Source organism: Manis pentadactyla, chromosome X, assembly GCF_030020395.1.
Source record: "Manis pentadactyla isolate mManPen7 chromosome X, mManPen7.hap1, whole genome shotgun sequence".
NCBI lineage: Eukaryota > Metazoa > Chordata > Mammalia > Pholidota > Manidae > Manis > Manis pentadactyla.
In genome coordinates, this window is record NC_080038.1 from 3,477,520 (window position 1) to 3,492,214 (window position 14,695).

General features: G+C 50.1%; 1 protein-coding gene across 3 annotated transcripts in view; it reads right to left on the minus strand.

Moving 5' to 3' along the window:
- LOC130678809 (pseudouridine-5'-phosphatase-like) overlaps nucleotides 1-14,695 on the minus strand; it is a 97,827-nt gene that overhangs the window by 49,742 nt on the left and 33,390 nt on the right. For all 3 annotated transcript variants that reach the window (XM_057495307.1, XM_057495305.1, XM_057495306.1), the window contains exon 3: nucleotides 11,902-12,131. In XM_057495307.1, the coding sequence (XP_057351290.1) occupies nucleotides 11,902-12,131 (230 nt within the window). The remainder of the gene's footprint in view (nucleotides 1-11,901; nucleotides 12,132-14,695) is intronic.

Consider the following 14,695-nt stretch of genomic DNA (forward strand, 5'->3'; position numbering starts at 1 on the left):
TTCTTTTAAATAATTACAAGTTACACGATTTTCTGGAACAAATGGACTTTCCAAATGTGGCTCTATCACCTCTTGGGAATAAAGATTTCCCTTTGCAAAATGCAAACTTGATAGAAAACCACTTCACGTTCATTTTCGAGACTCTCAGAAATCCTGGACTTGTACAATGAACACTTCTATACCCCAAAAGCAGGCCCCATGCCTAGAGCCATGTGTGATCTGAATACACTCACTAAAAACAACAATGTTCTGCTAAAACACCACTTGTTCAGTTAAAACTTGCATCGTATCACTTCTGGCAGGGTTTTTCCCCATACATTAATTTGCAATATTAAGTTCAGTTTTCAACTTGTTAGGTATCAAAATTTCCAGGAGGCCTTAAAATCTGTTTTTTGGTTAGCTTCCAGTCAGCAGCAGTCATATGAACAGTTAAATGTTCGTCTCCATGTTCTCTGCCAGGGAATTACCTATAAACAAGGGCCACGATATTGTGAGGCTGCACAGGCACATACTTTGTGAGGTTTATTGAAGTGTCTTTAGTGTAATGCTGTAAAAATGACCAGTTTCAATGTATTTTGTCATTCGTAGTTTGCATTATTCACATGTCCACCCATCAGGCATGCAGGCATCCATCCCCGCCTAGCTGTCTGTTGGTCTGTCTTCCCACCCCCCCACACACCTACAGGTAAAGCACACCTAGTTGTGGTGTGTTCCCTGCACAATAGGGTCTGACCTTGAGCTCCCGTACCCCTCGGGCATTGCAGAGGTACTGTCTTATCAAATAAACTTTGGTCTGAAAAGCAAACTACAAAAACCAGTACTGACAGAAACATATTCCTAACCAAACCCTCCAGACTTACAAGGAACATAAATGAAAGAAACCACCACTGACTTGACTCCCTTTTCTTTTGAGAAAAGGCTTGGAAGAAACTTGGGATCTTAACCCCTTGGTGGGACTGGGTGGGGAGCTTCCTCAGGAATTTTCTGCGTCGGTGATTCATGAAAAATCCATTGTGAGGCACTGTCGTGGCCACTGTAAGGTGTGGGCATGTAAGGTGTGAAACACAGCTCAGGAAACGTTTTCTAAAATTCTCTTGTCAGATTCCGTGTCCACCAATTTGTCAGAAGCCACTGAAAAGCCCAGCAAAGCTCTCAAAGGCACTCAGTGTTCTAAAGATTCATAAACCAAGTCCTACCAGTGTGTGAGAGCGTTTTTCTTTTCCTGCTTCGTCTATGTTCACCCCATAGTGTAAGATCACCCAGTCTTGCTTGGACTTCTGCTGATACCCATGATACACAGCATGGCCTGTGCCCAGATTAGCTTCACCTGCTAAGCACTAAGCTGTGACGTCGTCGGCCTCTTGCAGATTATTCACCTATATGACTAATATGCCTAAGTATGTGCTATGGGCTGACTGTGTCCCCCAAATTCATGCTGAACGTAAACCCTACTCCCCAATGTGAGTGTGCGTGGACAGAGCGTCCTTAGGAGGACTTTAAGGTTAAATGGGCAGAAGGAGGGCCCTAATCAGATAGGATTAGTGTCCTTGTAAGAAGAGGAAGGGAGAGGCTGCTCACCCCCTCGCCCCCCATGTGCAGAGAAAGGGCTGTGAGGGCAGGGGGGCTGGGACAGAGTCCTTTCCAGAAACCAGGCCCTGCCAGAACCCGGATGCAGGACTTCCCAGCCTCTGGAGCTGTGGGAATGCCAGTTTCTGCTGGTTAAGCACCCAGCCTGCGGTGTGTGGTCAGGGCGGCCCGAGCAGGCTACCACACAGCAATAAGCTGCACTTAACCTCCAGCCCGCGTTCTCAGGACGGCACACCTGCGGCTGCCCTCCTGGGAACTGCGTGTGGCTCGTGGGAAGGGACGGATGCTGCCTCTGTGGCAGGGCTCCACCACTCCCCGGGGTGGCACAGCCATGTTCCGCCTGCCCTGCGAGCAGCTGCTGCGCAGGACGCATCAGGGGTCATCGCAGGGCAGGAGGTGCCACGCTGACCCGTGGGAGTGACGTTTCCCTGCAGTCTCCATGCCCTGCACTACTACTACGGGAAATGACAGCCCCCAGGGAGAGCCGGAGGGACGCACTGTGCCTGCAGGGGATGAACGCTTCATCGCCGAGCTAACAGACGGGTGAGAGTCACTGCAGGGGAGCACGCGGCACGGCGCCTTGCAGGGGGTCTCCGGTCTCGGGGAGCCACACTGCTCCTAAGGGCCCAGCCACCTGCTCATCCCGCGACCCGAGGTGTCTGGGGGCGATGCCCTGAGGGTTTACCTCCCAGGGACGCTCTCACCCCCATCCCTGTAAACATACGAAGTGCCGAATCCCCAGGTGAATGCTGGTTTTGACCCACGTGGTCGCAAAGCCAGCACTCCTGGAAATGAAGGCGCTGCATTCCAGCTGAGGGTAGCAACCGTTTCACTTGTCTCTCATTGCCCCCATTAATGTCCAATTCTAATAAACTCCCTACTAGGTTGTCATCATGCTTCCAGAATGTTCTTTGACGCACCCGTCCAGGGAAATCTTTGCCAAAAAGGAGATTCTGTGCCTTAGAAGAAGAACTGGACAGTCACTATTAACACAGAAATGGTCCAGAAGTACTGTCATGGGTAAATCTGTTGTTTAAACTTTGCTGCATTTGTTTCCTAAGTGTGGAAGTTTTTCAGAGGAAACCAAGAAATGACCTCAAAACCAGGGCTCGGAGGAATGCATCTGGGGCAGGTGTTTGCTAGATACGCCTGACAGGGGCATGATGCGTGTGGATGCAAATGAAATTTACCGGCTGCATTTTCGGAAGTGTTCTGAATCTTCCCTTACACACTGACTGTAATTTAGGTGCTTACAATAAACCAAAGCACAGATGGCAACTCTTGGCTTTACATGTCTATCAGCTCTGGCATGTAGGTTACACTTGCATTTCATTAGAAACGGCACTGGGTGCAGACAAAAAGAGCTTGGAGAGGCGCCCTTCCTCCCCTGCCTGCTCAGATGTGGGTTCCACTGAGCACCCCAGCCAAGAGGCACTTCAGGTCACCACAGCGTGTGTCCTGGTTAATGTCCCTCTCCTTCACATAAACTTCTTCTCAGTCTTGGGATACAGAGCAGGCATCTATCCTTCCTTTGGCAACCTGGGATTCACGTGGAGCCTTCTTTGCCAGAGTAACTGGGACACGGTGTGCTGGAGAAGAACGAGGGGGCACTGGGGCATTGCTGGGCAAGCCTGGGGATGCTGGCAGAGGGTATCAGACCCCTGACGGTGGGCAGTTGGGAAGGGATCACTGGCCAAGAAAACCCCAGGACCTGGGTGCACGTGACAGGTCAGCCGTGCGGTGCTGTGCAGTGCAACCCTGGAGGAAACGGGAATCTGAACCCTTGACAATGATTCAGAAAAAGCCCAGGGTGCAGAGGAAGGAAGCCCAGGGCTTAGTCACTGGGGGCAGCTTTACTCCTGCAGCAAACGTAATTTCCGCAAACCCTAATGGTCTCGCCCCATTTTATCAGATGGGAAAGGTGAAACTCAAGGCATTCTGGTAGGCAGATGGCCCTGAGATGTCCACCCCTTACTGCCAGGACCTGTGACTATGGCCCTGTATGTGGCAAAAGGGTCTCTGCAGATGGGATTCAGGTTATGAATCTGAAGATAGGGTGGGTGTCCTGGCTGGACAGGTGGGTCTGGTTTAATCAGTGTGCACTGAAAGCAGGGGCACTTTCTCTGGCTGGAGCAGCAGAGATGCTGCAGAGAAGATTCGAAGTGCAAGAAGGTTCCAATGTACCCTTGCAGGCTCCGAGATGCACAAAGGGAGGCCTGCCGGAACCAATGGCGGGGGCCAACGGAAGCCAGCAACAACAGGGAGCCCGGAAAGTCCTGTCCTGAGAGGAACTGAATACTGCCAGCTCCTTAAGAGCTTGCAAATGCATTTTTCCCAGCTTGTATAGATAGGAGCCCAGTCCAGTCAGCATCTAGATTCCACATTGTGAGGACTTGGGACAATGCAACTATGCCACGCCTGGAATTCTGGCCTCTGGAACCCTGAGGTTTCCAGCCATTGACTTTGTGGTCCTCTCAATGGCAAGGATGGAAAATGAGCATATGCATAACTAGCCTGATGTTAAGCCTCGGAATTCATGTAGAAGGCTTTCTAAACATACCCAGCTATAGATGCTGTACCTCACTGTTGAAAAAATAAAACAAAATGCAACCAACGTAGCCTGATTATGCTATGAGGCCTCCAGCTAATAAAACAAAGTGCATGTTCCTCCCAGAAAATATCAAGAAAGACTATGCTCTAATTCACTAACAGCTGAAAGAAGGCACTCTGGCAGAATCCCAAACCAATGGCCAAGCTACTTTATTTCTGTGGAATTCACACCCCAGTTCCTGTGCCTTCATTGGGAGTGATGTTTTGTTTTACAAAACAGTCAGGGACTCCATTTAATCCAGTTTATGCCCACAATATGTGAGGGGGTTACAGACTTTCAAAATTAGGAGAGTACTGAAGAATGGCTGGCTCAAGATTCCCTGCACCCCACAGAAATTAGGACCCCCTGATGAACACTTCAGACAAGCTCTAGCCAGATCTGGGCTTGACCTGGGGTGACCAGGCCCGACTCAGTTGCCAGGACACAGAGACCGAGACCTACAACTGGGATGGTCCCCACCCAATCAAAATGACCGAGTCACCTGGTTTAAACAGACAGTGATGGAGACACCCTTCGTAAAACAGAAAACCACCTCTGAATTGATTAAATGCCATCCTTGGAAATCATTGGGGACTATTGGCCCAGTTGATTAACTTAGAAATAAATAATTAACTTGGAGATGAATTGGAATTACTAACTTAGTATATGACGAATCCAGAGTTTCAAAACCATTCTGTTCATTATTACTGCCTAAGGAGCCTTTGAAGACATTCCCCCGCCCCCCACCCAAACCCACAGGCTCCCTTGTGATATGCCAGTAATACAGGCAGAAAGCTAAGGTGGGGCCCTGGAGTAAGCAGGAGGGGAGAAGGCCAGGCTGAGCGGTGTGCCTGCCACGGGGCTGCAGGGACGGCAAGATGGGACCAGAGCCTAAGAATGGTGCCACAGCAGTGCTTTAGAAACATTAACAATGCAAAGCCATCAATGTACAAAGAAACCCTTCCAGGGCTAGTTAAACGTCACTGGCCCTTATTCCTGCAGTACTATTTATATCTAATAGGTGCATCGGAGGGCACACGTTTCATTAATATTTTTTTGGAAATCCAAGATACAGCTCATCTTCTTAAATATCTGGGGTTCTGCCCACTGTTTCCTTCTGTGATGGTGGCTTTATGTAGACAGGTGATGTGCTACACGACATCATGATGGCCTAATGAGAACTATCATTCTTTGAAATCGCTAATATGTGAAGATTTCACAACCTCATGCACGGATATGCACAGAACTGAGGAAACCGCTTAGCAGTTATACTGGTGCAACCCCATTACAAGAATAAATTAGAAAGGAGTCCCTCAACTATGGTGCTAAGTCATGGTAACAAAGAGTCGCTCCTGGCATATCGTTTCAGCATTTACATTTCATTTGATATATGTGTCTTGTGTATATGAATCCAAAGAAGAACAAATTAATTGCCTATGAATTTATTTACCAGACGTCTCAGTGAACAAAACATCACCCATAGGTACAGCGTGACACTCCGCACGGGTTAAGGGTCTTTGGGATTGCAAAGGAAAGTGGTCTTGCCATCGTTTTTTGTTTATTCAGTTCAGTTGATCTGTAAGATCAGCTAGGAAACTATCAAGAGCAATTATCAAACTTGATTTTGAAATGAAGATGAGCATCGTTCAGTGGGTCTGGGAGGGAGAGTGTGCGGGAGGTAGACCGTATTTGCTGTCCCAGGACATTGGATCTTTCCCATTATTCCATTAGCGATTGTGAATACAGGTAATTATGTTTTTAAATATTGCAAATATAGTATTCTATGCGTGTGAGTTGGTGTATAGCTTGTTTCTTAGTGACAATTGAGAAAATCTACAAAAGGCTGTATCCGATAAGAAAGGTGATCATGCATGCATGTTTTTATTTCTTTAGTGCAGCCAGCAGGGGAGACACTGCTAAAGGTCTGGAAGATGGGCAGAAGCCACCTGAGTTCCTGAGCGCAGAGGAAGGCACGGGCTGGCAGGTCTGGACGGGATCTGCAGAGCAGCAAGCCTCAAGGGTGGCAAGGGGCTGGGATAACCTGGGCAGAAAGCAGTAGGTGCCAGGGTGAGAGGCTGCAAGAGGAGAGGGCTGAAGATGCGGTGTGAGACAGGGCCTGAAACGGTGGTCTGAGCGGTCCCTGGGGCAGGCCACGGGGCCAGCTGCTTAGGAGGGAACCAGGCCAAGGACAGCAAGATGCCCTAAGGCCACACGGACGGGACGGTGGAAGCACCTGGGCTGAAGTCCGGACTGCAGAGCCAGAGGCAGGATTATTGGGAAGGGAGGAGGCTGTGGGAACGCAGCAGGCAGAGGGCCTTATGTTTGGCCAGCTAGACACTGAGCATTCAGAGGCGGCGGCAAGAGGGTGACAGTAGGGTGTTTGGAAAAGGAGAACAGAGACTTCTTGGTGGTGAAAGGGGTCCAGAACATGCCACAGCAGCTTCAGGATTATTTTGAGCTGAAAATATTTGAGAATGAGCAGCTGCACAAAGAGGCTTTGTCTCAATTCTCCTTATCATCCTAAAAGCAAAGCCTCCATAAAGAATTCATGCGTTTTAAATCCCCTTCCTGGGAGTTTCACAACCAGGGAAGGTTCACTCTTGTGGCTGAAATCCGCACAGGTCAGCACCTGGATAAGAAATCGCCTAAACACTGTAACATTGTCACAAAACTATCACATCTACCACTGGTTTTCCTAGGAGACCGTTTACTTTCCCTAAGTTATTTGTTCTCCCAGCACTGTCCGGCCCGCTGTCTCTCCCCAACCCCTATTAAGATGATCTGTAAGCCCCAGATTCTAACTGCCTCCTTGAAGTACATTTTTCTGTAAAATTCCAAGTATATGTAAATAAACTATCTTTTCTCTATTAACAAGGTCTTTTGTCAGTTTCATTTGCAGGCCCCTCCTAAGCGAACCTCAGAGTACAGGAAACACCTTCCTCCCCAGCCGTGGGATCCGGGAATGCAAACAGTCTTGCCCACTGGCCCTCAGGAAGGACACCAAGCTAAGCCAGACTCAGTGAGAGAAGTAGAATGGGGAACTGTGAATATAACAGTTGAGTTTCTGTTTTTGATGAAGGGAGGGCCTCGTACATGTGGCTGCAAGAGCCATGAAATAATACTGAAGCCCAGTGACCAGAGGTGCTAGCACTGTGCTTGGTGAGTGACAGGAGGAGAAGGTGGTCACGAGGCCTGGGCGGTGATGGCAGAGAGGCAGGGTCCCTGCAGCCGCTGGGGGTGGTGGACTGCAGTGTGGTGACTCTCCTCCCCCCCTAGGAAGCGCTCCGGCATGGCTGTGCGGCTGCAGGGCTCGTAGGGAACGGGAGGCTAGCGATGTCAGTCACCCACAAGACACGGGCCAGCACAGCTCAAACCTGAGTTCCAAGCCGGACACGGCCAGTGCATCCACTGGTTTCCGTTCTTCTGGGAGGTAAACAAGTTCTTCACAGTCGTGAATGACAGCAAGATGCTGACAACCCACACCTGTGCCCAGATGTGGGGACATGCACAACGTAGGACAAAAACAGCTCCAGGGATTGATTCTTAAGTTAACCTGTGTCTTTGTTAACAGGTTATGTACAATATACTAATGGCCTTTTCACATATCGGTAAGTCATCTCAGGTGATGACTCCTCTGACTGGGGGAATGGTCTGAGGTTTATGATGAAGACACCACACAGTTAACCAGAGTCACTGGTTAAAATGGACTTACTGTGCTGTGTATGCTCTTATGGTGTGTTAAAGTTCCATGTGTGGAACTTTCTTAAAGACAAAACAGGTAACTAAGAAAAGAAAAAGCCCTGAAACTCAGCTCTTGACATAAACAAGAAAACTAAAATATGCAAAGTAGCGATTATTATGCTTTTTAAAATGGATTTCAAGTTTTACTTGTAGTAAGTATCAACCCAAGACATCACATGTCAAAGATGCCATCATTTTATTTTTGAACCAAGTTGGGCACTTTTGTGCCTAAGAACTCGAGTGGCAGAAGTCACACAGCAGGGGGCCAGGGAGCGACTGACTCCCCACGTGGTCCCTCCGCCTGCCTTGGCCCGGCGATGTCCCGTCACCCACAGACACGGGCCAGCACAGCTCAGACGTTAGCTCCAAGCACCCTGCCAGCCCCCACAAGTGCGTGCGCCAACCGTGAAGTTTGAGCGCGATCCCCTGCACCCCTGGGGCTGCTGCTGCGAGGCTGGGGCGCCCTCTCACGCGGGAGCCTCCACGCGTGCTCATTAGCGAGGATTGGCTACGGGCACGCGGCAAGACGGCCTTATCTGTTTACCTTGAGCATGGAAGCGTGATTCGCAGGTAACTCAGAAGGAAATGTTTTCAATGAAAGTTTATTTAATGCAGTTCTCCAAGGCACTTTCTCCTAGTAAAATTAACTCATGCCTTAAGAGGACGTCCCCCTTTTCCACTGCTTGCTTTCTACTGTCCTACCACTCCAACTGCGCCTAATTAATCTGGTGACACCCACCGCATAAAAAATTCCCAAGAGCAACTGTGAGAGTCTGTAGCGACTTAAGTATCACATGAAATGCCCTTGAACTCCGGAGGCGCACTAGCAATGCGCTCGCACCAAGGAGAACACAGCAGGACAAAAGCATGTTTCAACAAGCCCCTTGGAAACCGCTTCCTGTGTTAGGAAGACAAAACGCAAGGAAAAAATGAGGGGTCCCTCTACTTCAGGGAGCCCGTTAGTATCTCCTTTCAGCATTACAATATGCACATCGTGTGAGGAAAAAGCCCGAAAGCCTTAACTATATTTGCCTAAAAATTATGACAAGAAAGGTTTCACTTCTGCAAGACCATCACACCCATAAACAAACATGGATTAGTTACAAGGGTAACGTCTGGAACACGTTCAGAGCTAAGTTACTCTTCAGATCTGTAATTGCTTGCTTTTCTTGGCCGGGTCTGAAACAAACACTGCCAATGAGGAGAACAGGGAAATCAGGCCTTTCTGCACGGTGCCTCCTCAGGGGAAATGTCCACAGGGGGAGACGTGCAGGGGGTTCTGTGCACGGGGGAAGCATGCAGGGCTTCTCTGCAAATGGCCTCGTACAAAGTGAGCACATGCTTTCCATACACACTCTGCTTCCTACACACTTTAAAACTCAGAAACGTCAGGTTTCCATTAACATGGGTCTCCTTGCAAATGAAGGTCTGCCTTAGCTGGAAGAAACATTACATCCTCTTCCTTTTCTGCCTCAGCCCCACACACAGATCACATCAAGGCAAGTCTCCTCTCCGATCTTTAGGAGGAAGTAAAGGCCGGACTGAAAGGCGGTGTGTGCCCACTCTGAACCACCCTGGGAATCCGCTGGTCCAGTGTGGCACCTCGTAGAGAAAATGGGAATTTCTGCCCAGGATTCCCGCCTGGCCTTCAGAGCACCCACTGTGTATATATGAGAGCCTGCTGTGCATACTTATGAGAGCAGGGAGATGTTTACCGGGCACAGAGCGGCTGGGCAATCACAGGAGTACGGGCCCAGGGGAGGGGTGGAGGGGAAACACCCGTTCTCTCAGTTCCTGGTACGTAATGGGTCGAGCATCTGCCAGTCACCAGGGACCTGCCGACAGGACACCTCCCTGGGCCAGGAGGGCAGGGAGGTCAGACCGCGGAGAAGGGCAGCCGGCAGGGAGAACAGGAGAGAACGGCAGCTGGTGGAGGGAAGCGGGGGTCTCTGGTGCTCAGAGAGGATGAGGCCTGTGCTAGGGAGCAGGACGGAGCCGCACAGGACCAGGAGAGGCTGAGACCTCCCGCCCTGAGAATAAACAGGGTATGAACCCCTTTACCTGCCACAACTTGCTTTTGTCTTTATTCAGTCAAACCGAATTCAGCAGGAAAGTGCCATGGGCGGAGAACACACCTTCCCTGTACTTGTGAACAGATAAACAGCAACTTGCACCAAACAAAAAATGGCATTTCTAAAAAGAGGAAGGCTTTACAACCGGGAGGTATAAAAAGATTCTTTTAAGGAAGAAGCTAGTCCTTAGGGAAAAAGAACACCTTTCTGTGTAATTTGAGCGGGATGCCAAGCACGCACACATACGGATGTTCTGACATAAGGAACAGACACACTTTACACCCAGGAGCCCCTCTCAACCACACCTAAGTTTAGGCTCATTAAGTGACCCCTGGCTGATGCAGGGGCCATAGGTGGCTTCAGGACTGGGTCTGGGGGCAGGAAGAGGCATGACTAGAAGGCTGGAACTTTCATCCCCATCCCCTGGCCTCCACGCCCAATGATACAGTCACCAATGGCCAATGATTTAATCATGAGGCCTAGGTAATGAGACGTCTGCAAGAAACCCTAGAAAACGTTCTTGGAGCTTCTGAGCTGACGGGCACACGGAGGTGAGCCCAGAGAGGGCAGAGAGCTCTCACCCCTGCTCCCCAGACCTCGGGCCCCAAGCACATCTTCCACGGGGCTGCTCCGGAGTTGTATCATTTATCATAAGCCAGTAAACACCAGCGTTTTCCTGATTCTATGAGTTATTCCAATATATGATTGAAACTGTGACAGGGGCTGTATGGGAACCACGCAGTGTGCAGTTGACTGGGCAGACATGCGGGCGGCCTGGGTACCCCACTTGCGGCTGACATCTGAAGTGGGGGCAGTCTCGTGGGACTGAGCCCTCCGCCTGTGGCTTGCGCACTGACCCCAGGTAATTAGGGGCAGAATGCAAGTGAGCTTGGGAACACCCAGCTGGCACTAGGGACTCGGGGACAGGGCAAGGGTCCCATATTTTCACAGCCTCTATGGGTCAGCGTGGTAAGTTAAGACCTTGATCCAAAAAACACTCCAAAACACATCATTCAAACGCCCCAGCCCCCGGCTCCCTCGGAAGCAGGTCTGAGCGACTGTCCCAGAGCTTGCCAACTGCCTAGCGAAGCGTCAGCACCGTCTCTGGGTCACTCCTTAGTGACAAGGGGCCACGGTGAAGCACTTCTCTGCACCTGAACGAGCTCCCCCACCAAACAGCCAAGTCCCCGGGAACAAGAGCCCTGGGGGATGCGGCAGCGCCCGTCAGCCCGGGTCGCCCGCCTGCTGCTGCTGCTGCTGCAGGGGCACAGGTCACCTGCAGGAACCCCGCGCCGCCCTGTCTGGGCACCTGCAGGAGCGGACGGCTGAGGCTACGGCCCCACACAGCAGCCACTGAGTGGGAGGAGCGTCCGGAGCAAAGCTAACAACCGCCGCCCACTCACTCTCAGCTGGCTCCCAGCAGCACCACTGGCCCCATGTCCCCCGTGGACCCCGCGGAAGGAAGCAGCCAAAGAGGCGGGAGGGGCAGGGCAGCCCCCAAATCCCCAAGCCACCCGCTCCCAGTGCAGAAGCAGGCAGAGGCCCGGAAACGTCATGGCGTAAAGCAAAGGTCACTGTGAGCAAAACCTTGTGAGCAACGGAATGCTCACGACACATGGGGACGCCAGGGCGCCACTTGACCGAACGCCCCCTTCCTGCACGGCGTCCCCGAGGCAGTGTTTTGTGACGGGCAGGCTTTCTGCGCATCCCAGACATCGGGCGGTCCGGCTGGCTGGGTGGCTCTGCTGGCTGCACGCGGGGGCGGTGCAGGGATGCCCTGTGCGCCTCTCACCCGGGGACCCCCGACCCTGCTGTCTAGGTGTGGGGGGCACGCGAGGTGGCGCTGAGCACGGGGACCTCCAGGCTGGGCCACGCGCCCGGGCTGCCCCTTCCCGCGCCCGCGGGGCTTACCTTGTCCAAGGGAGCAGGAGGCGCGAACCTCTCCGCGCAGGCCAGAAATATGTCGGGGTGCGGTTTCCCGCCCCTCACCGCGGGGTCGTCGCCCAGGACGACGTGATGAAACAAGCCGAAGAACTCCTTGTGTCGGCTGGTCTTCATCTCGAAGGAAAGGGTCCCGGAGCTGGTGGCCACGGCCACGGGCACGTGGTGCTTCCGCAGATGGTGGATCAGCTTCTCAGCCCCTGGAGGGGGAGGGACAGCCTTCAGGGTGCACCCCGGGGCGCCCTGCAGGCTTGGGGACCCCAGCCCCCCTGCTCAGGAACCGCCTCATCTGACACACACCGACCTAGAGGAGGTTGTCAGCTTTCACACATCCCTCCTCCAAGCAAAACACAGAGCAGCGGTGCACTGGGCTCCTGCATCCCCAAGGAACGGGAGGCGGTGCTGCTGCAGGCACGTGCCGCGGTGCCCGCTGAGCCTCCCCGGCCGACGCGGGGACACGGGGCAGAGCAGCCCCGGGGAGGCGCCTCCTGCCCCGGCGAGCCGTCGTGCGGGCTCGGTTTTGCTTTATTTCTGAAGCAGCAGGTGTGCTCTTGGCGCATTCTGAGAAAACTCGACTGTGCGGGAAGCCATTCAATCATTCCTCTCAGACTGCTGGGGGGAGAGAGGGGGACACGGCCTCCATCAGAGGCCGAGGAGGGAGGGGTTCCCAGCTGAAGAGAGGAGCCCTCCCTACACAGCGAGGGGCTTATTCCTAGTAAGAGAACAAAACAGACCCTGCCTGACATGGCTGAACGACAGCCGCCACCACGCAAAACGCAAAGGGACGGTCTCCCTGACTCTTAGTAACTGTGAGGATCAGGAACAGGGGACTCGGGGGAATGTTGTTACTCACTGACCAGTAAGGGACGGCTGGTTGTCAGGAATGTCAAAAATGACAGGAATTTCTACCTTTACCCTGTGCTGATTAACCAGCACCAACCTCTATGTTTAACCTAAAATAATATTTTGAATCATCATATAATCATGACTATTCTGATAATTACATGAGGCAGTGAGTGTCCCTACTTTCTTAATTGCTGCAGAAAAGGTGGACACAGTTCTTTCAAATACCTAAAACCATTAAGGCAGCTGATACTGTGAGCACTTGACCCTTTAGAGAAATAGTCCTAAGATGTTCAAAGGAAGGTGTGGATCTTAATTCCATTCTAGGACAACTCTTCAATGAAATGAAATCTCTATAATCCAGCACTCCGCTGGATATAAAATTCACAATGTCCAAGATCCAGTCAAGAGCTACCATGCCCACAAAGTAGAGAAATACAACCCATAACCCAGGAGAAAAAAGGGATCATTAGAAATGGACACAGAAATAGCAGAGATGGTGGGATTAGCTGTTAATGACCTTGTAACAGCTTTATAAATATTTTAATTTGCCCAAGTTATAAAGTGTCAGAATGGAAAAAAATGCAACATTTTTTTGCCAAGCTGGACAGAAGCCTGACTAGGAAACTACAGATCTACGTCCTCTCGTGAACACATACACACACCCTCACAATTAAAAACAACTTTCAACCAGTGTAAAAGTATTCTACACGAGGGGTTTCCACAGGGTTTGAATGCCTGAGTTAAAAATATTAAAATGCCAGAACATCCCATTAGTTTGTAACAACCACCAATTAATATCATGGAGGATAAAATTTATTAGCTACATTTCAATAAAAAGAACCTTTACTTACCCAGTGGATGGCTTAAAAGAATCCTCAAAACAAAAATACAGTGAATAATGAAACTTTCTCTGGATAGAGTAATTAAAGCTGAGTATCAAAATGACCAGAATTTAAAACAAGTTTTTTCAAACTGTATTACACAAAAATAAGCCAAGACTTTAAAAAATAACGGAGCATATTTAAACAAATGGCTCACTCTAAAACATACCGGAAAAAGAACATTTTTTTGGAAAATTTATTTGGTGCTATTAATTTAAAAAAATTAAATAGTTTCTTTGGTATTAGCTTTTCCTTGTAACATTTCTAGTTCTGTGAATACTTTGTAAAATACCTAACATAACAGTGCTGTCATATAAGTAAACAGACAGCAAGAAGCCTGTACTAGAGAGCATACACAATGATTTTTATCGATAGAGCAATGGATCAAAAATGCTTTTGGATAACTGCTTTTAAATCTGTCCCAACATATGTGTTTCTTCAAAATGTCTGAGACCAGTACAGACATGAACTCAAGAGAAGGGCCTCACGTAAGCACGTGGGTGGGCACTTAACATGCATGAAGGAAGCCCAGATGAACGTTATCACTGTCACTCTCTCATTCGACAAAACTTCAGCTTTACAGTCTATTAATAAAACATTCAAATACCCTGAAACATAATTGCCTGATTCCTTCAATCACTTTTGTGGCCTTTAAATATTGCACACCGACTTTTTCTTATTCAGGCACCGTCTCTGAGAAGGAAAGGACTGTAAAAATGTAAATGCACTTCTGTCCTGCGGAGAAGCTGCTTAATTAAGTATATAAATGAAATCCGGCTAACAGCTTTTAGTCCTTGGTGTGCATATGCTGGTTTAAGGGAAGGGCAGGAAGACTGGTATCTATGGCTACCCAGAACTGGATCTCAGAAGACTACCTCCAGGTGGGGGGCGGAAATAAGGAATGTGAGGAATGAGCAATCCGGACTGGAAGGAAGTTTCCACTGCACCTCATCCTAGAGACCTCAGGTTGGTGGAGACACAGGCGCTGCCATAACGTGGATTTGAAGAAGGAACCATGTAGAGCAGGCTGAAAGCAG